This window comes from Pipistrellus kuhlii, unplaced genomic scaffold, assembly GCF_014108245.1.
Source record: "Pipistrellus kuhlii isolate mPipKuh1 unplaced genomic scaffold, mPipKuh1.p scaffold_m20_p_11, whole genome shotgun sequence".
NCBI lineage: Eukaryota > Metazoa > Chordata > Mammalia > Chiroptera > Vespertilionidae > Pipistrellus > Pipistrellus kuhlii.
The window spans coordinates 41,583,554-41,608,885 of NW_023425416.1; the positions used below are offsets into that span (position 1 = coordinate 41,583,554).

The window sequence follows — 25,332 nt, forward strand, 5'->3', positions numbered from 1 at the left end:
TTTTGAAGAAGTGACATTCGAAGAAGTTTAAGTTTAAAAAATTTGACTCTCAAAAGAAATTTCAATCGTTGTCCTGCTGATATTTGGCTCTGTTGACGAATGAGTTTGCCGACCCCTGGTCTAACGTGACCAATAACCCTTGACTATAGTTAAACCTTTTAGGAAAAACCTCTAAAACTGTTTAGGATAAACACAGCACTTCCGTGTCACCAGCAACTGACCTGCCTCCACTCCCATCCTCCACGGTTGAATTCATACAAACGAGAGGACACTTCATAGATGTCAAGAATAAAGGACTTCTGGGTTCCCAAATGGGTTCTATGTGTAGAGCAGCCTTGGATTTCTGCAGCTGTGGCTTTTAAAACCTTGGCCTTCTGTTGACTTTGGGGATATAATTGTTTGTCTTGTTTTCTTATCCACGAAATGGAACAAAGAGTACCAACTTGATCAGATTGCTTTGAGGAGTAACTAATAAAAGGGCTGTGAACCAAGATAGAAATGTAGACATGCCTCTTATGAATCACTGTAGAAGGGTGAGAAAGGCCTTTGGGAAACGTTTGTTGGAAGTTTAGCCCATCAGCCAAGCTATGTGATCTCAGGCAAGTGGCTGAACCTCCCTGATCCTCAGATCCCTCATTGCAGATCCTGGCTAAGGCTGCCTATTTTATATATATATATTTTATTATTGATTTAAAAATATATATATTTTATTGACAGAGTGGAAGAGAGAGGACTAGTTAGAAACATTGATGAGAGAGAATCATCCACCAGCTGCCTCTTGCACACCCCCTACTGGAGATGTGCCCGCAACCAAGGTACATGCTCTTGACCGGAATCGAACCTGGGATTCTTCAGTCTGCAGGCTGACACTCTATCCACTGAGCCAAATCGGTTTCGGCTATTTTATTGATTTATTTACAGAGAGGAAAGGAGGAAGATAGAGAATCAGAAACATCGATGAGAGAGAAACATCCATCAGCTGCCTCCTGCACACCTCCCACTGGGGATGTGCCCACAACCAACGCACATGCCCTTGACCCGAATCAAACCCAGGACCCCCCCAGTCCGCAGGCTGACGCTCTATCTACTGAGCCAAACCGGTTTGGCAAGGCCACCTATTTGCAGAACTTGTGTGGAGCGAATGAGAGGATGCCTGAAGACACTGGATACAGGCACACCTGGCTTTGATTGCACTTCACTTCACTGAGGTTGACATTTTTTGCACAAAAAAAAATTGAAGGCAAGATCCCCTCCATCAGCAAAAGAAGATCACAACTCGCTTTACTGCGATACTCCTTTTATTGCAGTGGCCTGGGACCGAGCCCGCAACATCTCTGAGGTATGCCTGTACACAGTAGGTGCTCAAAGACGTTGTGTCCCTCCCTCCACAACCTCCCTCTTTGTTAGTTAGGCTGTAACTTCGCTTCCTTCCCCAAACGCCAAAGGGGAAAGTCAGATACAGGTTTCCTTCTCTCGCGTGTAACAAACTGAGCACCAGGAGCCTGGACGGAAAGGCTGGTCCTGTGGAGGTGGGCTCTCAGGCTCCTCCACAGGCGGCTTCCATCCTGAGGGTGAAGATGGTGATTTCTGGGAAGGAGAGTGGGGTGACGGAGAGCAAGCCTCTCCCTTTCGGGGGGGCATGTTCCGGAAGTTCGACTCATATGCCCTGCTGCTGAGTGGAAGCTGGAATGCAACGCTGGGGCCTGCGTTTGGGGTTGGAAGTCCAGCTCCTCCGTCTACTTTCTTTTTCTTTTTTTAAAAAAAAATATATTTTATTGATTTTTTTTACAGAGAGGAAGAGAGAAGGATAGAGAGTTAGAAACATTGATAAGAGAGAATGATTGACCAGCTGCCTCTTGCACAACCCCTACAGGAGATGTGCCCGCAACCAAGGTACATGCCTTTGACCGGAATCGAACCTGGAACCCTTCAGTCCGCAGGCTGACGCTCTATCCGCTGAGCCAAACCGGTTTGAGCACACCGTCTACTTTCTGTGTGGTCTTGGCCAAGTCACTCAATGTCTCTGTGCCTCTGTTTCTTAATGTTTCCTGAAGTGAATGTGAAAAGTAAACGGGTTAATATACCCAAAGCACTCGGACGGTTACCGGGCACTTAGGAGTGAAAGCTATTATTAGTATTTTCATTTGTTTAGCCACATGGCCACACTGAACTCTGAGGGAGGCTGGGGAACGTCCTTACCCAGCTGGCTGTGTGTCCACCTGCAAGTTTGGAGTTCCACTGTTCAAGGGAAGAGCACATTCAAAGACATGTCTCTGTCATATGAGACTTGCTAAAATAACAGAAAAGACTGCTGGGGAGAATTTTGATCTCTAATTTAGCTCTAAAAAAAATCTATGGAAAGTCCTCCTTGTGTGATGGGATGGGTGGGATTCATCCCTAGAGATGGAAACAGTCATAAAAACAATGAAAATGTGTGAGGCTCTGTCTCAATTGTTCACACGACCTGTTTCAAGGTCCCACAAAACTCTAGTTTTATGAAAAGTACCACTCCCCTCCTCCCCCATTCTCTCTTCAGATCTTACTGAGGGCTTATCTGCCAGGCTAGATGTTCACGGTGAATGCCATCATTGCTGGCAGTGCCATAATTCTCTCAAGTTTATGATACGTATGAGGCTCTCCTAGGCAAGGTGCCAGGATTCCTGACTCTAAAAGGTGTAGATCCCAGGAAGACAGTCCACCTGCTCCTTCTCCATCAGCCCCCACCAATGAGTGCTTACACCAGGAGATCCAACTGGCTTTTCCGGTTACAGATTCACCACCGCAAGGAAGGGGAGGAGCTGGCATGCAATCTGTCATCCAGTAACAAACCTGGTGCTCATAGGACTTCAGCTTATGCAAAGGAGGCTGTGCTTACCTTTGAGCAAAGTGGAGCTGACCATGGAAATGAAAAAAACTAATAAACAAGGGGGTGATCTGGAGCATTATAAATAGGCAATAGAACTTCTCAAGCAACCCTATATTGTATTTTACCTTTTGACTGTTTTGCCAGCAACTCTTCAAGAATGCATACTTGGGGAGGGGGGGAGAGACCGTAAGAGATCAACCGAAGGACTTGTATGCAGGCATATAAACATAATCAATGGATATAAGACTCGGGGAGGGGGGCGGGCAGGGGGCAGGTGAAGGCATATGGGGGGGGGGGTAGGGGAGGTCAGGGGGAGGTAAAGAGAGGGAAAAAAGGAAACATATGTACTACTATTTGTAATGCTTCAAACAATAAAAAAAATTAAATTAAATACCCTATGTATTAGAAGAAGAAGAAGAAGAAAAAAGAAGAAGAAGAAGAAGAAGAAGAAGAAGAAGAAGAAGAAGAAGAAGAAGAAGAAGGCATATTTAAATGTATTCTTTGGTATACCTTTGTTGTTTTATGGGTGCTTCTTGGTGACGACTCTTTGGATAAAGATCCTCGTCACCTTCAAATTTCTCAGCTCCATCATCTCTCCCCCATCAAACTCATCTATACACAAAACTCTCCAGTGAATCCTTTCTGAAGCCAACGTACTTGGTAAGCAAATATCCACTCCTGAAATTGCTTGTCCTAATATGTCCCTCTCTGAGAATCTTCTGGGGAAACACATGATGAATATAATTACTCTGTGTTTCATCCCCGCTGCCCACGTTTTCTTGTGAGCCTCTGATTTCATTTTGGAAAATTCTTGGCACTTCCCAGGAACACAGGTCTTTGCTCATCTCCGGTACCTCGGGGAGAGGAATTCGTGAGTGGGTGCGTAATCAACACTAATGAATAAAAGGTGTTGGCATCAGGGTCTTCCACTTCACCTCTGTTTCAAATTGTTAGGAGAGCCAGGAATTTTCTGTCCTACAAATAAAGCCTGTAGGTTTTGGCCCATGGACTCTCGGCAAGGTACCAATAATAAGCACAAGGTATTTTTAGCGGCGCTGCCTTCCCATTTCCCATCACTCTGTTGCGGGTAGGGGGGTGGGGGGTCGGGGGGAGTGTCCTACAGACTCGGCGGATATCCTCTCTGAAACCAGTGTCCATGTCGCTTGGCCTCCCCCCCAGATACAGTCCATTCATGGGTTTCCCTCTGCTTGTGATTTCTGTCATTTGCTTCCTGGTTTGAATGTGATACATGAGTCCCTGCAAGACATGTTGCAGGGAAAGTTGCCTGTCCTTCAACAAACCTCAGTGATTTTCCACTCAGCAGCCTGCGTAAGAGGACTGACATTTTCCAAGAACCCCTAGCTATATATGTAAAAGCCAAATAAGCAAAGTGTCCCCTTGGGAGTTCAACCAACCTAGAGTTTGATCACTCACTATGATGTGTGCAGACCACCAGGGGGCGACTCAGAACAAAGGAAGGCCCCGGCTGGCATATGGCAGTCACTAGGGACCCTTAATGGTGCATGAATCCCATGCACTGGGCCTCTAGTTTCTTTTTTATCTTTTTTTTTTTTTTAATGTCTTTTTTTATTTTATTTTATTGATTTTGTACAGAGAGGAAGGGAGAGAGATAGAGAGTTAGAAACATCAATGAGAGAGAGTCATCAATCAGCTGCCTCTTGCACACCCCCTGCTGGGGATATGCCCGCAACCAAGGTACATGCCTTTGACCGGAATCGAACCCGGGACCCTTCAGTCCCCAAGCCGACACTCTATCTATTGAGCCAAACCGGTCTCGGCTGGGCCTCTAGTTTCTAAATAAGCTGATTCTATCTTTTCCCAGCCTTACCCTTCTTTGGCTTCAGAAAAATCTTCTTCTGCCCTCAGTACCATTTCATTTTTTCATATTTTACTCACGACCCTCTTCAGTATTTCCTCCAACTACTCTGCTCTTGTAGTCATCCCCTCTACCTATACTCTGTCCTCCCAGGCAGCTAGAGGGCCTCCAAGGGGAAGTTGAGGATCTGAGGGGTCTGTAAGGGAGAAGAGGGCCTATCCCTTTGCCCAAATCTGACATTTCTCAGAAACATTTTGTTCAGCCTGCAAAGGTGGTACATACAGCGTTTTAAAAGAATGGACATTAGTTGCCAGTATTTAAAAATCTGCATCCCTGGCAATGCTAGGCCCAAATTCTCACATTGTAACAATGAGGTGATTCATTGATTCCACTTCAGGATATATATCTGAAGAGACCCAAAACACTAATTCGAAAGAATATATGCACTCCCATGTTCACTGAAGTATTATTTACAATAGCCAAGATATGGAAGCAATCCAAGTGCCCATTATTAGATGAATGGATAGAAAAGTTGTGGTAATATGTACAATGCAACATTATTTGGCCATAAAAAAAGAATGAAATCTTACCAGCTGTGACAGAATGAATGGACCTAGAAGGTATTATGGTAAGTGAAGTAAGTCAGTTCGAGGAAGACAAATACCATATGATTTCACTTATATGTGGAATGTAAAGAACAAAATAAATAAACAAACAAAATTGAAACAGAGTCATAGACACAGGGAGTGGATTGATGGCTGCCAGAGGGGAAGGGGTTGAGGGACTGGGTGAAAAGGTGAAGGGATTCAGAAATACAAATTGGTAGTTACACAATAGTCATGAGGATGTTTAGCATGGGAAATATAGTCAATAATAGTATAAATAACTGTGCCTGGTGTCAGGTGGGTACTGGAAATATCAGGGGACACACTTCATAAAGTATGTGATAGTCTAGACTCTAACCACTATGCTGTACACCTGAGACGAATACAAAATAGCATTTTAAAATATATTTTTATTAATCTCAGAGAAGAATAGAAGGGAGAGAGAGAGAGAGAAACATCAATGATAAGAGAGAATCATTGTTCGGCTGTCCTGCATGCCCCCTACTGGGGATCAAGCCCACAACCCTGAGCATGTGCCCTGATAGGGAATCGAACCATGACCTCCTGGTTCACTCAACCACTGAGCCATACCAGCTGGGCCAAAATAATATTGAAAGATAAAAACCTAACTGAGTACACGACAAATTCTAGTTGGCCTTTTTAAGTGATTGATGAACTGGGAAGTATCCCATCGAGCAATTAGAAAGGTGCTTGGAGGAGTTGTACAAAATGGAAATGTCTTATAGGCAGAAAGAGTGGGATAAGAAAGTTAAAAGAGTGGATTATTTCAGGCAAAACCACCTTCCCTTAGGAGAAGAAGGTGTGTGTGTGGGGGGGGGGGGGGGGGGGAGTTGTCAGGCAAATTATCTCACTAGGACTGGCGAGGAAATTCCAGACTAATTGGTTTAAAATTCCACTCCTGGGAGAGGCTCTGACTGCAATTAAATTAGGAATTAAGTCTTGATGGGGCTTAGCAAGAGTGATTCCATTTTGGGTCTGTTGTTTATTTTTAACAGCTCTTAATAAGATGTCCCTTCATTTTAGCCTATCTGTTCTCTCACCATGATTAAATCCAGGATATTTATGCTGGTAAGAATACCACAGAAGCGATGTTGTTTCTTACCCAGTGCCTCCTAACAGGAGGTACATGCTGTCTGGTGATAATTAACTTAGAAATCTGCTGGTGGCTCACAAGTTTCTCCATTGCAAAGCTACTTATGAATTAGGAAGAGAGTATAGTATCTGGAAATACTCCCAGATGAGATAAAGATTCCCCTCCTCCCCATTTTTTCCCCCATCATACTTTCACCCACTAATTCTAATATCCATTGATGATTCTTGCCCGAAACAATCACCAATAATTTTAAACTAGAACAATAATGAAGAGAAACATGATCGGCTAATCTATGAAAAGTTCTTCATAAAAGGGAATGTCCCTTAATCTTGTCTCTCTCAGATAGCAGGTGGGAGTCACAGGGTGTCCATTTTTTTCTCCACTGAGTTATTTATGAGCGCAGGTCCCCACTGAATGGCCTGGGTTTCAGGGGGTGAGGTCCCGCCTGCCCACCTTCTCACCCAATGTTTACAAGGCATATACTTCCCACAAGTCTCAGCTCAAAGCTCTGTTCTGCATAATGTCTTTTATCAGGGGGCAGGGTCTACCCTTATTTCCTTTGATATTTTTCTGCACTTCACAAGAACATTCGGGTCTCAGCACGCCCCCATGGCCCTGGTAGGAAACAAAGAGAGGTGATTCATAGTTCCCCAAGAAACAGCCAAGAGAAGTGCATAAAGATGAATGAAATCTAAAGGAAAGAACAAGCTTTATGAAAATCCAGAGGAAATCACAGAAGTGGCTTTTGAAATGGGACTTGAAGGATGCAGAATTTGAACTGTGGATGAAGGCAGGAGGCTTTGTAGATTGAGAAAGGTTGGTTGTGGGCATAAAACGGTCACAGCTGCAGAGACATGTGACAATGTATTGGGGGCTGGGCAGGCCTGGCAAGCATTGTAGGCTGGTTGGGTAAAGGGCTGGGAAGAGACTCAACCACTTTACAGAGGCTTTCACACTGTTAGTGTGCGATGTTAGCCTAGATTTGAGCCTGGGGTTTCAGGGCCATAATTCTTGCAGGAAGATGGGGGGCGGGGGGAAGAGGAGGGATTGGATGAATATGTCATTGGAGGAAGGGACGCCAATCAGGACTGTTCTGGACAGACTATGAGCACCTGAGCTTAGGTAGCTGTTAGAAAGGAGCAGCCAACTGGTCAACAGCCAATGTTCCGTTGCTTCTTTGTAATTCTGAAATCTAAGAAGTTGAAAACTGCCTGGCTGGTGTAGCTCAGTGGTTGAGCATCGACCTATGAACCAGGAGGTCACGTTCAATTCCTGGTCAGGGCACATGCCCGGGTTGCAGGCTCCATCCCCAGCAACTGACCCATGATTCTATCTCATCACTGATGTTTCTCTCTCTCCCTCTCCCTTCCTCCCTGAAATCAATAAAAATGTATTTTAAAAAAATAAAATGTTGAATGTCCTCTTAAGTTTGCAGACAACGTGTTTGGTAGGAAACCTTGACTTAAACAGACGTGAAGCTATTTGCTGTCTTTATTTATCCCTCTTCCTGAATTAAAAGGTGGCCGCCATTCTGCTCCGTCCACCCGAGGCGGTTTCTAGTCCCTTGTCAGACTCTAAGCTGCCCTTGCCCCTGGCTTTCCCCAGGGGAATGTGGCAGGAATGATGCTGGGTAGCTTTCAACACTGGACCTTGGGAGAGCTTGCCTCTCTTTAGCCCCTCTTTGAAGGATCCCTCTTGGAAGGTACCATGTGGAAGTACCCTGAGCCCACCATGCTGGGAGGAAGCCTAAGCTTCATGGAGAGAGAGAGGCCAGAAGTGCCAGCACACGAGTGAACAGAATGGGTGAAGCCTTTTGGAGTTTTCCAGGCCTGCCCACGTGGAATCAGCTGCATGAACGGCTCCAATCAACACCTACATGGAGCAGAAGAGCCGCCAGCCAAACTCTGCCCAAGTCCCTGAGCCACAGACCACTGTCCTTTTACACCGCTCATGGTTGAGGAGTGTTTATGAAATTGCAACACACACACACTGAACATCATCCATATATTTTCACCGCAGAAAGTCAGCGTATTTGATGAGAAGGCCATTGCAGCCCTTACCGAGGGTGTTAAGGAGTATATGGTGTATGTACATTTTACCTTTCCAAAAAAAAAAAAAAAATCTGAATTTTGAAATCCATCTGGCTGCAAGGGTTTTGTGAGGAGGAATTGTCCTTTGTATTACAGAAATAGAGCTGTCTACAGTTCCTTCCTGTCTTCCTGCGTTCCCAAAATGTCACGAAGGATGCCACACACTCCTCCAGGCATCTCACATGTGTATCTCACATTTCCCCAGTGACATGATCGCTTTCCTGAAATCAGTAACTCTCACACTTCAGCATGCATCACAGTCACTTGGAGGGCTGGTTCAAATACAGCTTCGTGGGCTCTGCATCCCCCCCAGCTACCCGCCTCCCCCAGCCCAGTGTCTGACTCAATGGGTGTGAAGTGGGGCTTGAAAACTTGCATTTTTGACAGTTGCCTAGGTGATGCTGATGCCACTGGTCCAGGGACCATACCTGGAGAACCCCTCCTCCTGGGGAGAGGGCCATGTTTTAATTTTTGTTGCATTTGCCCACCAGTGCAAGGTGCTTAACAAATGCTCTGGACAGAACTTCCCCAAACCTTTACCTTTTTAAAAATATATATTTTATTAATTTTTTACAGAGAGAAAGGGAGAGAGATAGTTAGAAACATCGATGGGAGAGAAACATCGATCAGCTGCCCCTGCACACCTCCCACAGGGGATGTGCCCGCAACCAAGGTACATGCCCTTGTCTGGAATTGAACCCGGGACCTTTCAGTCTGCAGGTCGATACTCTATCCACTGAGCCAAAGCAGTTACGGCCCAAACCTTTATCTTTGCACTGTGTCAGAAGACTTAACTTTCATTCCTAAGGTCCTCCAAGTTGGCTCTAGACTGAAAAGAAACAAATTCCTTGTTTTCTCAGATGGTAGTTTCTGCTCCTCTTAGTTCAGCTGATAGGACGTTGTGTGGATAAAATGTTACTTCTGACCCCGTTTTTTCAGCCTGTGTTGGAACAGATCAGAGTGAATGCCTCTGCTGTGAACCCAAAGCTATTCTCTATTTGTGACCAAGGATTATGTCCTTTCCTTTCGGTGGTTTCCTAAATAACATTTGTCTCTTGTCATCCTTTCACGAAACAGAAGGAGGGGCCACCCAGAACATGCTCTTTTTGGATGAGAAGTCCACCTGTCAAAGCCCATTTTACAGATGGTACCACTGAGGTGCAGCCCCTTGCTCATGGTGGTACAGCTGAGGAAGGCAGTGCCTCAGTGCTGGAGCTCAGGTCCCACTTGACCCTATGCCAAGGTGCTCACAAATAGGACCCTTCAGTCCGCGGGGTTCCCCTACACAACCACTAACTGCTTTCTGAAACCCTGACCCTGTAACGCATTTACCCCACAGCAGCTCCTCGAGGAGGAAAGTCCCTGCTTGATTCGTTGAATGAAATGGTTTGGCGGCCCAGCCCGCATGGCTCAGTGGTTGAGCACTGACCTTTGGACCAAGAGGTCACGGCTGGATTCCTGGTCAGGGCACATGTCCAGGTTGCAAGCTGCTCTCCGTGGGAGCATGCAATGGTGTGTCTCTCTCCCTTCCTCTCTTAAGTCAATTTAAAAAAAAAATTTTTTTTTAAAGAAAGAAATGGGTTGGGGGCCCTTTGCATCTTGGCGTGCAGAGGCGCACATGCTAATACTGAGCACGAAAAGCACCGTCCGTAGGTCACAGCATTCACTTTGCACACCCACACTGTCTGAGCTTTCTCTTCCAACATTTCCCTCCGAGAGTGACCGGAGACCCAAATGCCCTCCTCCCCCCTCTCCCGCCCGGAGCCGGCCCCTCGGCTCCGCGGATCCCCGCGGCGGGGCCACTGCGTGGGCCCGGCGGGGTCTCGCCCTCCCAGCCCGGCGATGAGGCCGGTTCCTCGCATTGTTCCCGGCAGGAGGGGCAGGAAATGCCGCCGCTGGTGGGGACCGGGGCGGGGGTGGGGTGGGGGCGAACCCCCGGGCAGTCAGTCCCGTGGGCCTCCCCGCATCGATCCGGTCTAAGGTCCGGCGGGTCAGAGTTCCCGCCGCCCGGGCACACCCTCCCCCTGCTCGGAGGGCTCAGCTGGCGGCCTCGGTGCCCCCGGGGCGCCCGCAGCCCGGGCCGCCGTCAGGTGGAAGCGGACAGGTCAGCGCGGCCGCCCGCCCTCGGGGGCGGAGCCTGCGCCGGGCCGGGGGCAGCGGGAGCCCGGACCCCGCATCCTGCACCCCACACCCTGCACCCCGCACCCCGCCCCGCCGCCTGGGCATCGCTCCGCGCCCCGAGCCGCCCCGGCCTGGGCAACAGGTGGAGGGCCCCGGCCCGCGGCGCCCCGGCCCCTCCCCGCGAGCCCGGCGCCCGCCCCTCTCCACGCCCCCTCCCCTCCCCCCGGCCTCCGTCGCCCGCCCGGCCGCCCGGGGCCTCCCCAGCGCCGGCCCTGCCTCCTCCTCCTCCTCCTCCTCCGCCCCTCGCGCCCCCTCGCCGCCCGGGAACCCGCAGCCGAGGAGCGGGGGGCGCCGCGCACTCGCTGGACACACGGCCCCGGGGGCGCCCCCTGCGCGCCCCGTTCCTGGCGCCGGCCGCGCTCCCCTCCCCCTCGCCCGGATCCCCCTCCAGGCTCCGGGCTCCGGGCCGCGCGTCCTGCCCCCGGCGCGCTGGGGGTCCCCGCGGAAGGGCCCGCCCGGCCGAGCCCCGACGATGGAGGAGCCGCCGCGCCCCCGCCCGCACACCGTCACCACCACCGCCAGCTCCTTCGCCGAGAACTTCTCCACCAGCAGCAGCTCCTTCGCCTACGACCGGGAGTTCCTGCGCACGGCGCCAGGGCTACTCATCGTGGCGGAGATCGTGAGTGCGGGGGCGGGGGCCGGGGGCCGGGGGGCCGGGTGTTGGGGTGAGGGTGGGCGGGGGGCGCAAAGGGACCGGGGCGCGCGCGCTCCTCGGCCCGGAGCCAGCGCCGGTCCGCGGACGGGCCTTTTCGCTCCGTTTCGCCTTCTTTCCAAAGTGCAACTACCACTCAGAGCCCGCCTCTCGGAGCGAGGTCCGGTCCTCTTGGGGACGAGGCTTGGGGACCCCCACCCCCGCCCCCCAGGATGTCCGTCGGGGTTCTCCCAGCCGGTGATGGAGCCTCCTCCTGGGAGCTGCGAGGCTGGGGAGCCGGGAGTTGATGTGAATGGGAGTCACAGACACCTAGTGCACGCCCTCACCTGCTCCCCACGTGGGTGGCCTCCTCCCTAAAGCAAAGCTTTCGGAAGGTGGGGGGAGAGAGGCGAGGATTCATCCCTTTCCCTCATATTCTCCCTGGCAATAATAACGTGGAGGCGAGTCAGGAGATGTTGGCTGAATGCCGTCTGAGGGCCCCCACCGCTGAGGACCGCGGGCTCTCCCTCCCGCTTGGGGGGCTGGGGCGCATCCTGGTGTGGGCTGAGAGCATTCCTGGGGAGCAGGCCGGGCATGTGCGTTCCCCTCTTCCCAGGAGGAGGGCGTGGAGGCTGAGAGGTTAAGGGATTTCCTGCGAAGTCCAGCCAGTCCTTCTCAGCTGGAAAAGGACCGGTGGCCACTGTCTCTTTCTTCCATGTTCCAGGGTCTCCTCAAGCTCTTAGATGCCTTCTGGCCTTCTGTAACCCACACAACAGCCCTGCCCCGGGAAGGTGGCTTCGGTTACTATCCCATTTTGCATGTGGGGAAACTGAGGCATAGAGAGGGGAAGGAAGTCAACCCACCACACCCCCCTCCCAGGTGGAAGAGCTGAAATTCAAACCCGGGCCTATCTTGCTTGCCAGGGGCCTGCTCTTCACGGTAATGGGCATCCCATCCAGCTATCTAGCCAGTGCCCCTTCCGCCTGGTATCCCATACTTTGCTGTGAACACTTGGGGGATGAAGATCTAGCCTACGTGGGGGTGGGGACTGGGAGCCAGGATGGTGCACAAGTGACAGAAGACTGAGAACCTTCAGCAAAAGCTGTGTACTGCACGGAGCTTACTTGTTCCTCCAAATTGTCTCAGACACCCCTCTTTCTCTGCCCCCACCCCTGGCTCCCCTGTCTACTGAATCCCCCGCCCCCAGCTGGTGTGGAAGGACTTCGAAAGGCCCAATAAAAAGCTCAGGGATTAGAATCGCCTTGTAGGAGGGCCTGGCTTATAGGAATTCAACAAATATTTGCCGTGCGAGTGAAGGAGCTGGCAGCCCCCCTGCTCTTTCAGAGCAAACATAAGCTAAGGGGACAGGGCTGGGCTTCTACCCTGGGGCGGATTTCAACCCGGTATACAGTAAAATGCTTCTTGTTTTCCTCATTAATGATCAGTAAGCTCTGTGTTCCACACTTTTTTCAGAAAGTAGAAAAGGAAAACGTGTACATGGCCCACTATCCCATCCCTAGAAGCAGCCACCGTGGATCTATCAGCATGCATCCTTTTAGATTTCAATACATTTTTTGGAAAAAAGCCAGAAACCATGTAAGCAAAATGACACTTTTTTTTAAAAAAATATATTTTATTGATTTTTTTACAGAGAGGAAGAGAGAAGGATAGAAAGCTAGAAACATCGATGAGAAAGAGAGAGACATTGATTAGTTGCCTCTTGCACACCCCCTACTGGGGATATGCCCGCAACCAAGGTACATGCCCTTGACTGGAATCGAACCCGGGACCCTTCAGTCCCCAAGTCGACGCTCTATCCACTGAGCCAAACCATTCTCGGCAGCAAAATGACTCTTAACGACTGCTACCGTGGAGCTTGAATTCTTGCCAGCGCTATATATGCACACGTTTATAGGATCATTGAGTCTGTAGGCAGACATGTTAACCCACAGTCTCCATACCTAGAGGGACGAACATTCAAATCCCTTAGAACTCTAAATCAGGGGTGGGGAACCTTTTTTCTGCCAAGGGCTATTTGGGGATATTTATAATATCATCCGAGGGCCGTACCAAAGTACCCACTTAAAGATTAGCCTGCTCTCTGTGGTCAGACATTTCATTAACTCCCCGCCAATGCCTCTGCGGGGCCAGACCCAATGATTCCTCGGGCCTTAGACAGCCACCCCTGTACCACCTCGTTACACATACACCCTCCGCCCTCCCGCTCTCTTTGGGGTTAGATCAATGACAGGTGTTGACCTTAGAACCACCGAGGAGTCTAGGAGCACTTTTCCCTGCCTGCCCCCTTTCTTGTTTTCCTGGGAGTTAGTCATTCTTTCTGGACATGTAGTCACTCATGGTGCCTTGGTTGTCTACATCTCTTCTTAGAAAAACGGAGACACATTCTGAGACGGCACTGAGAGGTGTCCTGCCAGGGTCACCCTCAGAATGCAGGGAGCCCCTGGGCTGCTCCCAGCTCACGCGGGCACAGCCGATGGCTGGGGTCTCCTGCACCACCTGGGCTGGATCCCCTGCTTCCCAGGAGCAGCGTCCCCCCTGTCTTGCCTTCCTTTTGGGAGGGGGCACACAGCCTCTCGCAGTTTCCTCTGTACATTGAGATTTGCATCTTTCAAAATGTCTTGATCCAACTGTTACCCATAATTCATAGTTTGGGTAAAGAATGTTAGATTAGAAATTGTGGGGGGGTTTTTTTCCTCCAAGATTTTTATAAAGTATTTCTCTGTTGTCTTCTAGTTATTCTAGTTATTAAAAAAAATACTTATTATAATTCTTTTTAAAAAATATTTTATAAGAGTTTGAACCAAAACTGACAATTGCCGGGAAAGATCTCAAATGCCCTGTTTATTCCAGTTCGTGACCCTTTTTTTCTTCTGGAAGCCTGTAGAACAGTGGTTCTCAACCTTCCTAATGCCAAGACCCTTTAATACAGCACCTCATGTTGTGGTGACCCCCAACCATAACATTATTTCGTTGTTACTTCATAACTGTAATTTTGCTACTGTTATGAATCATAATGTAAATATATGTGATTTCCGATGGTCTACAGCAGTGACCCACAGGTTGAGAACCAATAGCAGGGTTGCCTAAGACCTGTGGGCCTTCATGTGAGTTCGTTTTCTTCCATTATACTGGGGAGCTGGTGTGTTCTCTCAGTCAGGAAAACTTAGGTATCTTTAAGGAGAACTTTAACATTTAAATTTTTACTTTTGGCTGGGTTATATGGTAGCTCGATTATATGTTTAATTCTTTATTGTTAAAAGTATTACATATGTCCCCTTCCCCCATTGTCCTCTCCTAGCCTGCCCCTGCCCCGCTCAGGCCGTCCTTCATTTCCCCCCCCTTCTCCCTCCGTTGTCTGTGGCCATTGGTTATGCTTATATACATACAAGTTTTTTGGTTGATCTCTTACCCCCTCACCATCTGCCCCCATCCTCCCCTGCCTTCCCTTAAAATTTTAATTTTTATCTTGGCATTTTTTCAGTATGTTTTTTTTTTCTGAAACCCCCTTTATACTTTATATATATATATATATATATATATATATATATATATATATATATATATATATATATAAAATTATAAAAAGAATACATATATATATATATATATATATATATATATATATGTATTCTTTTTATAATTTTTTTTTAATGGATTAAAGACCTGCTGTGTTCACTTACCATATACCAGGAGCATTTCTCAGGGTCTGAGATCTCCCCCACTGTTACAGTTTCCTGTCATTAGGAAATACAGTTTTGGTTTCCTCAGCTTTCCGTTGTAAAGCTGGCATGCTTCTAGGTTTCACTGGGATAGCCAGTGCTGTAGGAATCTTCCTGGTTTGTCCCTCTTTTTACCTTTGTCCAATGCGGGGCAGGTTTCAAACTATTGCTGTCCCAGCCCCGGAGGTTACGATAAACCCAGAAGAATGTTAACTTTTCTGCCTTAGGAAAAAGCAAAACAAAATACCGAAACAAAGAACTACTAAGAGCCTGACTTCCCCCACCCTGTCCCAGGGGAAATGAAATAATAGAGAACAAAACACAATGTTTCCCCAAATTTGTCGTCAGAATTGCCCTGGCTTTCTCACCGGGGTGAGGGGTAGCTGCTAACCACACTTCAGGCCGTGCTAATATAACATCGCGTTGAAACCAAATTGTACTTGTTCCCTTTCTAAAATGTTATAACAAACGAAAAGCAATCCAGTCCTTGACCTGGGATTTGTAGGATGCCGTGATCCCGTCAGGGTCTGCAGCACCTGAGACTAAAAGTGATTTGTCAGAAGCTGAGTTAGGTGTACCCTTCTTGTTATTGATGACTTTAAAATGAATTATAGCGCCTGTGTAATAATGTAAGATCACTTTTCATTCTTGTCATGAGCAAACTTAGCTGGGGAAGACAGAATAGGCTTTCTGACAGCTGGAATCTGAAGTACTCTATCCTGTTGAGTCCCTTTAAAAAAAGGGGGGGGGGAGGGACATAGTTTCCTTTTCACGAAAACAATACCTAGTCTTTGCAGAAAAATTAGAAAAATGCAGGTAAGAAAAAAAAGATGTAATTCTAGCCTTCTAAGTGGTTCCTCATGGGCGTGTACAACCCTTTGTCTGGGAGTGGGTGGGTTCTTTGTTTGTTTATTTAATGGTTATTGTAATGGGAGTTTAGTGCCCTGGGGACCAGGTATGCTAAATGTCCTGACAAAGCTGGGACAGTCCCCAACCATGAAGAACTGCTTCACCTGTTGACAACAGCACTATAGTTAGGGAACTCTTGAGTAAACCAGTGTTTACCTCTTGGGAGTAAACCATTCCAGAATTTCTTAAGTGGTTATATGTTATATGTCTAGGTTTCACTGGGTTAGTCAGTGCTGTAGGAATCTTCCTGGTTTGTCCCTCTCTTTACCTTTGTCCAATGGGGGGTGGGGGCAGGTTTAAAACTATATATATTCACATTTTTATTGATTTCAGAGAGGAAAGGAGAGGGAGAGAGAGAACCATGGATCTGCTGCCTCCTGTACACCCCACACTAGGGATTGAGCCCACAACCCGAGCATGTGCCCGGCGGACCAGGAATCAAACCGTGACCTCCTGGTTCATAGGTCGACGCTCAACCACTGAGGCAGCCAGTCAGTCTGTGTCTGTGATTTTTTTTTTTTTTTTTTAATGCTGTCACCTGTAAACGACTTTTTGTTGACCGCTGTGGCCGTCTGTGATAGGTGCCTTCCCTTTGTCCCTCTGTCCACGCTCCACCCCAAAGGCACACACGCATGTGCTGTCCCAAGAGCTTCCCTCTGATGTCCCCCCGGAAGGAGGCTGCAGGGTGAGGGGAGAGCAGTTCCTGGGTGTTCATCCCGGATTCCCCCCCTGCTGGGTGTGAGCAGGCTGGCCGTGCCCCCGCATGGAAGGCGGGCTGTCTGGCAGCTCTCAGATAGCTGTGCATTCCCAGGTGCTTAGGTACTGCGCTATCACCTGTGGTTTGCTAGCATCCTGCTTTGTAAGGAACGCCTTTATTAAACTCCACTCCAATTACTCAGTCCGAATGTGCCCAGTTTCCTGCTGAGACCTGATAAATGGCCTTTCCTCATCAATGATTAATTTCTTAAAATATGCTTAATAGCCACATAATATTCCATAACTAGCCAGGCTCCTACTGTTCCCTTTGTGTTTCTTTCTTTCCTTGTACAATATTGTAATAAACATCCTTTAAATGAAATCTTTCTGGGTGTTCTTTTATTTTTTATTTTTTATTTCAGAGAGAAAGGGGGAGAGAGAGAGAGAGAGAAAGAGAAAGAGAGAGAAAGAAAGAGAGAAACATCTATGATGAAAGGGAATCATTGATTGGCACCCTCCTGTACACCCCACACTGGAGACGGAGCCCACAACCCAGGCATGTGCCCTGACCGGGAATCAAACTGTGACCTCCTGGTTCATAGCTCGACGCTCAACCACTGAGCCATGCCAGCTGGGCCTGGGTGTTTTTTAATGTTGGGTTTTTTTTTTGTTTTTTTTTTTCTAAAGATGAGTACTGACTGAGAATTGAATAATGGGTATATGTATACTCGTAAAATTCACTCTTTTCAGTATAAAGTACTATGAGCCGAAACCGGTTTGGCTCAGTGGATAGAACATCAGCCTGGGACTGAAAGGTCCCAGGTTTGATTCCGGTCAAGGGCATGTATCTTGGTTGCAGGCACATCCCCAGTACGGGTGTGCAAAAGGCAGCTGATCGATGTTTCTCTCCTATATGGATATCTAATCAGTTTTTCCTATATGGATATCTAATTGTTCCAACACTATTTATTGAAAAGACAACTTTTGTCTTACTGAATTGTCTTTGCCCACTTGTCAAAAATCAAATAACCTGAAATGTAAGGTTTTACTTCTGGATTCTCAGTTCTACTCCATTGATCTATATGTCTGCACTGTATTGATTAGTGTAGTTTTATAGAACGTTTTGAAATCAGAAGTGTGAGTTTGCCAAATTTGTTCATTAAAAAAAATTATTTTGGCTATTTGAAATCTCTTGCATTTCCATCTGAATTTTACTATCAGTCTGTCAATTTTTGCCAAAAAGGGCAGCTAGGATTTCAATATGGGTTGCGTTGAATCTATAGTTCAATTTGGAGATTGCCATCTTAACAAGATTAAGTTTCCCAGTTCATAACCAGGAGGGAATAAGATTGGTTTTGAGAATGTGTTTGAAGGAGGGATGTTCCTGTTTTAACTCCTTATATTTTTATATGGTTAAATTTTTTTCTGAGAACATATTTATGCATTAATGTGTTCATTGTAAAAATAAATTTCAAACACAGTCTTTTCATTTACTTAGGTTCTCTAATTTCTTTCAACCGTGTTTTGTATGCAACTTGGATTTGTTTTGTTAATTTTATTCCTAAATAGTTTATTCTTTTTGATGCTATTGCAAACAGGATTGTTTTCTTAATTTTATTTTTGGATTGTTTATTGCTATAACTTTGCTGACCTCATTTTTTAAAATTCTTACATGGTTATTTGTGTGTGTGTGTGTATGGCAGGGGGGTTGGCATATGTGGTTTCAAGGCTTTTCATATTACTGCCAAGTTACCCAGAAAGTTATACCAATTTGTGTTCCCTCTAGTGGTGTTTCAGTGTGTAACTGGGCTTGTTTCTGCAAAGAGTCCAATTTTCTTTTAATATGCACCAATCTTATTGCAGTGGGAAAATGTTCAAAATGGTTAAAACCAGGTTGGCATAGGCACCGCACTAGTAAGAAAAACATCAATAATGTTCTGGGAGCCCTGGATATGGGAAAGAGAAAATTGTTCTTATTTGTAGTTCTAGATTATACATTTATTAGCTGTTTATTTCTTTTGGGAAATAAACTGCTTATTTTTTTTTTTCTTTTACTCATTTGAAAATTTTTAAAGATATAAATGAAAATTAACTCCCAGCTGAAACCGGTTTGGCTCAGTGGATAGAGTGTCGGCCTGCAAACTGAAAGATCCCAGGTTTGATTCCCGTCTAGGGCATGTACCTCGGTTGCGGGCACATCCCCAATAGGGAGTATGCCGGAGGCAGCTGATTGATGTTTCTTTCTCATCCATGTTTCTATCTTTCTATCCCTCTCCGTTCCTCTCTGTAAAAACTCAAATATATACATATACATATATATATAATTTTATTTTTTTAAAGAAAGAAAGAAAGAAAGAAAATTAACTCCCAGGAGGGAAATAGGGTTGGTTTTGGGAATCCTATTTGAAGAGGGATGTTTCTGTTTTAACTCCTTATATATATACTTTTTAAAAAATATATTTTATTGATTTTTTACAGAGAAGAAGAGAGAGGGATAGAGAGTTAATATTGATGAGAGGAGAATCATCAATCAGCTGCCTCCTGCACACCCCCTACTGGGGATGTGCCCTCAACCAAGGTCCATGCCCTTGACCGGAACCAAACCCGGGACCTCTCAGTCTGCAGGCCAACGCTCTAAGCCAAACTGGTTAGGCTTCTTCCTCCTTTTTGCTAAGATTTAGGACTACAGCTATTCCCAGGAAGGTGGCAGTACTTTTCCTTAGATGACTTTAAAACTAAATGAATTTTAATTTATCATTTCACGTGACATGAAGCCAGCTCAGCTTTGAGGGAATCCCTTTCATTTCCATTTCCAGTTGAGCTGTGTTTTGAGGATACAGTTTCTATATACGAATGGGTCAACCACACCCTTGTGGAGTGCAAGGTGAAACAAATCCCATCTGATTGCTTCTCCCTCTCCCATGCCCACGCACGAGATTCACGGTAACCGGCCCAGTAGGATCTCCCTGGTGTGGGAAAGCAGGATATCCACTGTCTTAGTCAAGGTTCAGTTGCAAATGCAGCGTACACTCCAGCTAGTTTAATCAGCAAGGGACTTATTTGTGCATCATAGGATGGCTTCCAAAAATGTTGGTAGGGCTGAGGAGCAGGCTCTAGGGTGAGCTTCTTGCGAAATCTCGCAGAACTACACCATGGAACTGGCCTGTCACAGGCAAGAAAGCAAGGACACAAGATTTATTCTCCCAACTGCTGGGCCCTGGATCTCCGTGGCCTCCATTGTGTGACACATGGCTCCAAACAGCTGTCCCTGCCTTGCCCCTCAACACTATGAAGCTAGGGATGGGACAGTGAGATTTCAATTATAGCTCTTACCCCCCCCCCCGCACCCTCCCCCCCCCCCTCACACACACACACACACACACACACACACACACACACACACACACTGTTTGGCTGAGCCTGTGGGGGGCAGCTTATGCATATCTTCTAGCCCCATGATGTTGCCTTGTGCCTTCTAAGCCTTGGACAGGTGTGTCGGCTAGCACTACATCATGTGTGGAGCCTGAGTTGTGTAGTCTGAATTCCAGCCTCTCGTGTGCAGGAAGGCATCCTGCCATGAGAACAGAGCAGAGTTGGGGGGAGCCAAACGTGGCACTTAGCACTGCCCCTTTCATCAGATTCTCCTGGAATCATGGTGTCCAAAGTAGAAGACCTCCTGTGATATGCTGTGCTTCTGTGACATTCTAAGGCACATGTGTCAAACACAAGGCCCGCGGGCCAAATCCGTCCCGCCAGGCCTTGCAATGTGGCCCGCACCGCGCTGTCATCACTGCACTCCGCTGTGTTTCCATCACAATGACAGTTTATGACTGTTCAGTAAACCATTCGGCCCGCGATTTAGGCTGGATTTTAGATTTTGGCCCCTTCTCTGATTGAGTTCGACACCCCTATTCTAAGGACTGGCCCTTTCCCCGTCTAGACGCACATTTAATTTCCAGCTGTGTGGCTTTGCACAGCTGACGTCCTGCTTCCTGAACTCCCATCCCTCATAATGAGGAGGGTGATGATGACGTCACAGGTTCGCTGACGATAAAATGAGCTAAAATGCATGTAAACCTTGTCCCGGGAGTAAATATTCGTTTATGTCTTGGGTGAATGTAGATATAGTCTTCCCTTCTTCTCCCGGTAGGCCCAGACTTTGTAGGTTAATCCCAAGGGGACAGGGCTGCATTTAGAATGAATGGCCCTATCTTAGTTTTTAGGCATCCAGCAGTGAACACAAGTAGAATTTAGCCTCTGTTATATGTGCTGGGGTTGGGGTTAGGACCATACTTACAACTAAAGAAAGTGTAACTTTTAACATGATTAGTTCGTTTACTAGGGGTGTCGAACTCAATCAGAGAAGGGGCCAAAATCTAAAATCCAGCCTAAATCACAGGCCGAATGGTTTGCTGAACAGTCATAAACTGTCATTGTGATGGAAACGCAGCGGAGTGCAGTGATGACAGCGCGGTGCGGGCCACATTGCAAGGCCTGGCGGGACGGATTTGGCCCGCGGGCCTTGTGTTTGACACGTGGTTTAGACGGTGGAAGATTAGTGGCCTGATCCTGCCACACTTACCAACGATGCCAGCTTTGCAGGCGCAGTGGAAAGATGTCATCGGATTTATGTTCCTGTGTGGACTTTACCCAAAGGACTCCAAAGCCAGGGGGCGGGTCAGTTTTCCAGAGGTTTGAGTCTAATGGTCTGATTTGGATAACATACAAAGTTCTGACCTTCCTTCTCCTGTTGCCTTCGCTTGCCTTCATCTATCCAAAATCTAATTATAGGAGGTGGCACTTTCCAGAGGGGAAATAATTCAGAGGTGAAAGATATCTTTATTGTTGATGTATCACCCGTCTTGTTTCCAGCAAGGACTTGAGGCAGGACGGAAATCTTTAAATTGAGTTTTTAAAGAAACCTATATTAATCAAGGATTGACAGGCATCAAAGATCACTTTTGAAAAGCAAAACTCGATCTGAAACCCTACACCACGAGCAGACTTGAAGGAGCATCTTGACTAAGATTCTTCAGAGACAGAAAGCCGTCTGGGTTGCCTGACCCCGCTCATGGCAGCTAAGAGGGGAAAGTGTGCTCATCATCTCCCTTCAGCTCTCTAGGTTTATTTAGGGAAAGTCTGTGCGCTTTGAGGCTCTGACCTTCTGGTTTCACAGGCCCAGAAATTTCCTTAGAGTTGGAGATATTGGAGGAGATGTATAATAGATATATTTAATATTCTACTAGCTCATACTTCAGAAATCGTGAATGTGGTTCCTTTAACTGTGACAAGAATCTTGAGTGGTTTTCCTCTCAAATCCCGAGCTTATGTTCACTGCCCTGGGAAGCTAATGTGGGATTTTTAAACTTCCTTTCTGCGGGTGGGTTGATCTAGTGAAAGACCGAAGCTCAGTTAACTAGGTCACTGGTTAATACCAGGCTGGCTTAGCTACTCGCCTGCAGAAAGAGAGCTCAGATGGGAGTTGGCAGTTGGGTTTCCTATCTCTCTAGATACTTGAAAAGGTTGAGCCGTTGAGTTGCTAACCTGCATAACTAAGGAGTAGGGAGGTGCCTTCTGCAGACGTGTGCCATGCCCCCAGAACTAAGGATCCTTCAGGCTTTCTCCTGTGTGTAACATCTGACAGCACTAAAAACTATACACAAGTGAAAGGATAATAAAACAGGCTGCCATATGCCCAGCTCGCCTTTGAGGGGCTAGAACTTTCCCATATCCCCTAGTCCCCTTGTCTGTCCTGCCTGCTTTCCCACAGGTAACCACCCACCTGGCTTTGTATTGTGTAAAGTTCAATGTTTCCTGGCTGTTGTTTAGCCTTGACTCATTTTGAACTTCACAGAATAGAGAATCACATATTTTCATCTATGACTTGCTACTTTCATTCATCATGGAGTGTTTTCCATGTTACTAAGTGCTAGATGCTCATTAACTCTTAAATATTCTCTTAAATGTTTTAAAATCCTCACCCAAGGATATATTTTAGAGAGAGGAAGGAAGATAAGAGATATATAGAGAGGAGGGGAAGGGAAGGAGAGATATCAGTCAGTTGCCTTCCATATGCACCCCACCCCACCCAGGGATTGAACCCACAACTTAGTGATGTGCCTGACTGAGAATCAAACCCACAACCTTTCAGTGTACTGGACCATGCTTCAACCAACTGAGCCACACCCGAACAGGGCTCATTAACTTTTAAAGTTGTATTGTATTCTGTTATATGCATGTGCCATAATTTGCCCCTTCTATGTTGATGGCCCCGTTTTGCCATGTTTTAGCATGATCGAGTTTTCCTTTTTGTATTTCTCATCCTTCTTGCTTTCTCTTATTCGTTTAGAAGTTATGTTCTGTCTATTCTTTTAGTGGATTCTCTTGCTATCCTAATTTAACATGCATACTTAATCAGTTGATAACAAGTTAAAATTATTCAGTATTTTTTACCCTGCTCTGAAACAAAAACAAAGAACTCTGACTTTGATGGCATTCCTCACTATTTATAATATTTTCTAGTTGTTCAGTTCTGTCCTCTTTGCCACCCACCTACCAGCTAGGCATTATAATTGTTGTACACGTCAACGATTTCATTTTGTCTACAGCCCACATAGTTTGCTCATTGTTCCTTCTTGTATCTCGGGCCCACCATCTGTTTTTGTTTTTTGAAGATCTTTTTCTTCCTCGTTCTTGAAAGGTAATTACACGGGCTGTAGAATTCTAAGTTGACAGCTATTTTTGTCCCCATTCATTGAAGGTGTCATTCTTTTGTCTTACTGGTTTCCATGGTTGCAGTGGGAAGTTGGCAGTCAAATTGCAATTTGTCATTCCGTTTTTAATTTAGCTGCTTTTGCTGTTAAAAAGGTCTTTTCTTTGTACACAGCCGTCTCATTATGATATGTTGGAGGATTTCTTTTTTATTTATCCTTCGGTTTAGTTGGGATTCTTGGATTCAATTACTATTGATCTTTCCACAATGTTGGAAAATTCTCAGACATTATCTTTGGAAATGTTGTAAATATTGTCTTTCTCATTGTATGTCATCTTGTTCTGAAACTCTAATGAAATCAATATTAGAACTTTAGGCTAAAAACAGATTGTCCATGTCTTTTAAATTGATAGTTATAATAAATTATTTATTTACTGCTACTATATTTTTTCATTTTAATAATTATCTCATTAGCTGTTTGTACCATACCTTCGATTTTTTTTAAATAATCTTTTTAAAAATATATATTTTATTGATTTTTTTACAGAGAGGAAGAGAGAGGGATAGAGAGTTAGAAACATCGATGAGAGAGAATTATCAATCAGCTGCCTCTTGCACACCCTCCACTGGGGGTGTGCCCGCTACCAAGGTACATCCCCTCGACCTGAATGGAACCTGAGACCTTTCAGCCCGCAGGCTGATGCTCTATCCACTGAGCCAAACCAGTTTCGGCCATACCTTCAATTTTTAATTCCAGTTCTCTTACACTTCTAGAAATTCTTTAACTTTTTCTGATCTAATATGCTCTTCTTAGCCTACATAGACTCAGGCCCAACCAAGTAAGAGACTAAATGTGGCTCTAAATTGAGATAGTTGTTCTCTTATTGTTCCCTCTGGACAGGGAGTTAATTTCTTATCTACCCTCACTTTGAAGGGCTGGCCTTTGACGATCCCAGTTTTCTGTGGGGGAGGGAAGGAGGTGCCTATTAGATTTTTCACCTTGGATGGGCACCTGGTTTTAATTCTCTTTCACCATCCAGCACATTAATGGAAGCTTGGCAAGGAATAGGAATAGCAATTTCTCCAAGAAAATATATGAAGAGCCAATAAGGACTTCATAAAGTTGCTCTCGATCACTCATTGTCTTTTGGGAAATGCAAATCAAAAGCACAATGAGATACCATTTCACACCCAGCAGGATGGCTATAATTAAAATGATGGACAATGACAAGTCTCAGTGAGGATGTGGACATTGGAACCCTCATGTATTGCTGTTAGGATTGTAGCCACTTGGGAAAAACAATTTGGCAGTTCCTCACAAGAAAAACAAAGTTAGCATATGACCCACCAATTTCATTCCTAGGTATATACCCGCCCCCCCAAATTTAATAAAACAAATGTTACACACACACACACACACACACACACACACGCACACACACAAACTGTACATGAATGTTTATAACAGCATTATTCATAATAACCAAAAGGTGGAAACAACTCAAATACCCATCAATTGGTGAATGGGTAGACAAAACATGGTATACCCATGCAATAAATTGTTATTTGGCAATAAGAAGGAATAAAGTACTGATGTGCCCTGCAGCATGGATGACAGTTGAAGCATTATGCTAAGTGAAAGAAGCCACATGCTATAGGATTCCATTTATATGAAGTGTCTAGACTAGGCAACTCCCTAGAAGCTGAAAGTAGATTAATGCTTGCAAGGGGCTGGGGGGGAGAGAGGAATAAGGAGTGACTGCTAATGGGCAGAGGGGTTTCTTTTGGAGGCGATGAAATGGTCTGTAGTTAGATAGTGGTCATGGTTGCATAGCTCTGTGAATAGACTGAAAAACCACTGGATTGTGCAATTTAAAAGGGTGAAGTTTATGACATAAGAATTCGATCTCAGAAAAGCCTTTTAAAAAATGATGGGAGCTCTATGTCCTCA

The 25,332-nt window shown here is 46.2% G+C and overlaps 1 protein-coding gene across 1 annotated transcript in view; it reads left to right on the forward strand.

Annotated features, from left to right (window-relative positions):
- The first annotated feature begins 11,016 nt into the window (after positions 1 to 11,016).
- Positions 11,017 to 25,332, forward strand: part of CMTM8 (CKLF like MARVEL transmembrane domain containing 8) — a 57,174-nt gene continuing 42,858 nt past the window's right edge. Inside the window, exon 1 of the mRNA XM_036431690.2 lies at positions 11,017 to 11,312. Coding sequence (XP_036287583.1) covers positions 11,166 to 11,312 — 147 coding nt within the window. The 5' untranslated portion in view covers positions 11,017 to 11,165. The remainder of the gene's footprint in view (positions 11,313 to 25,332) is intronic.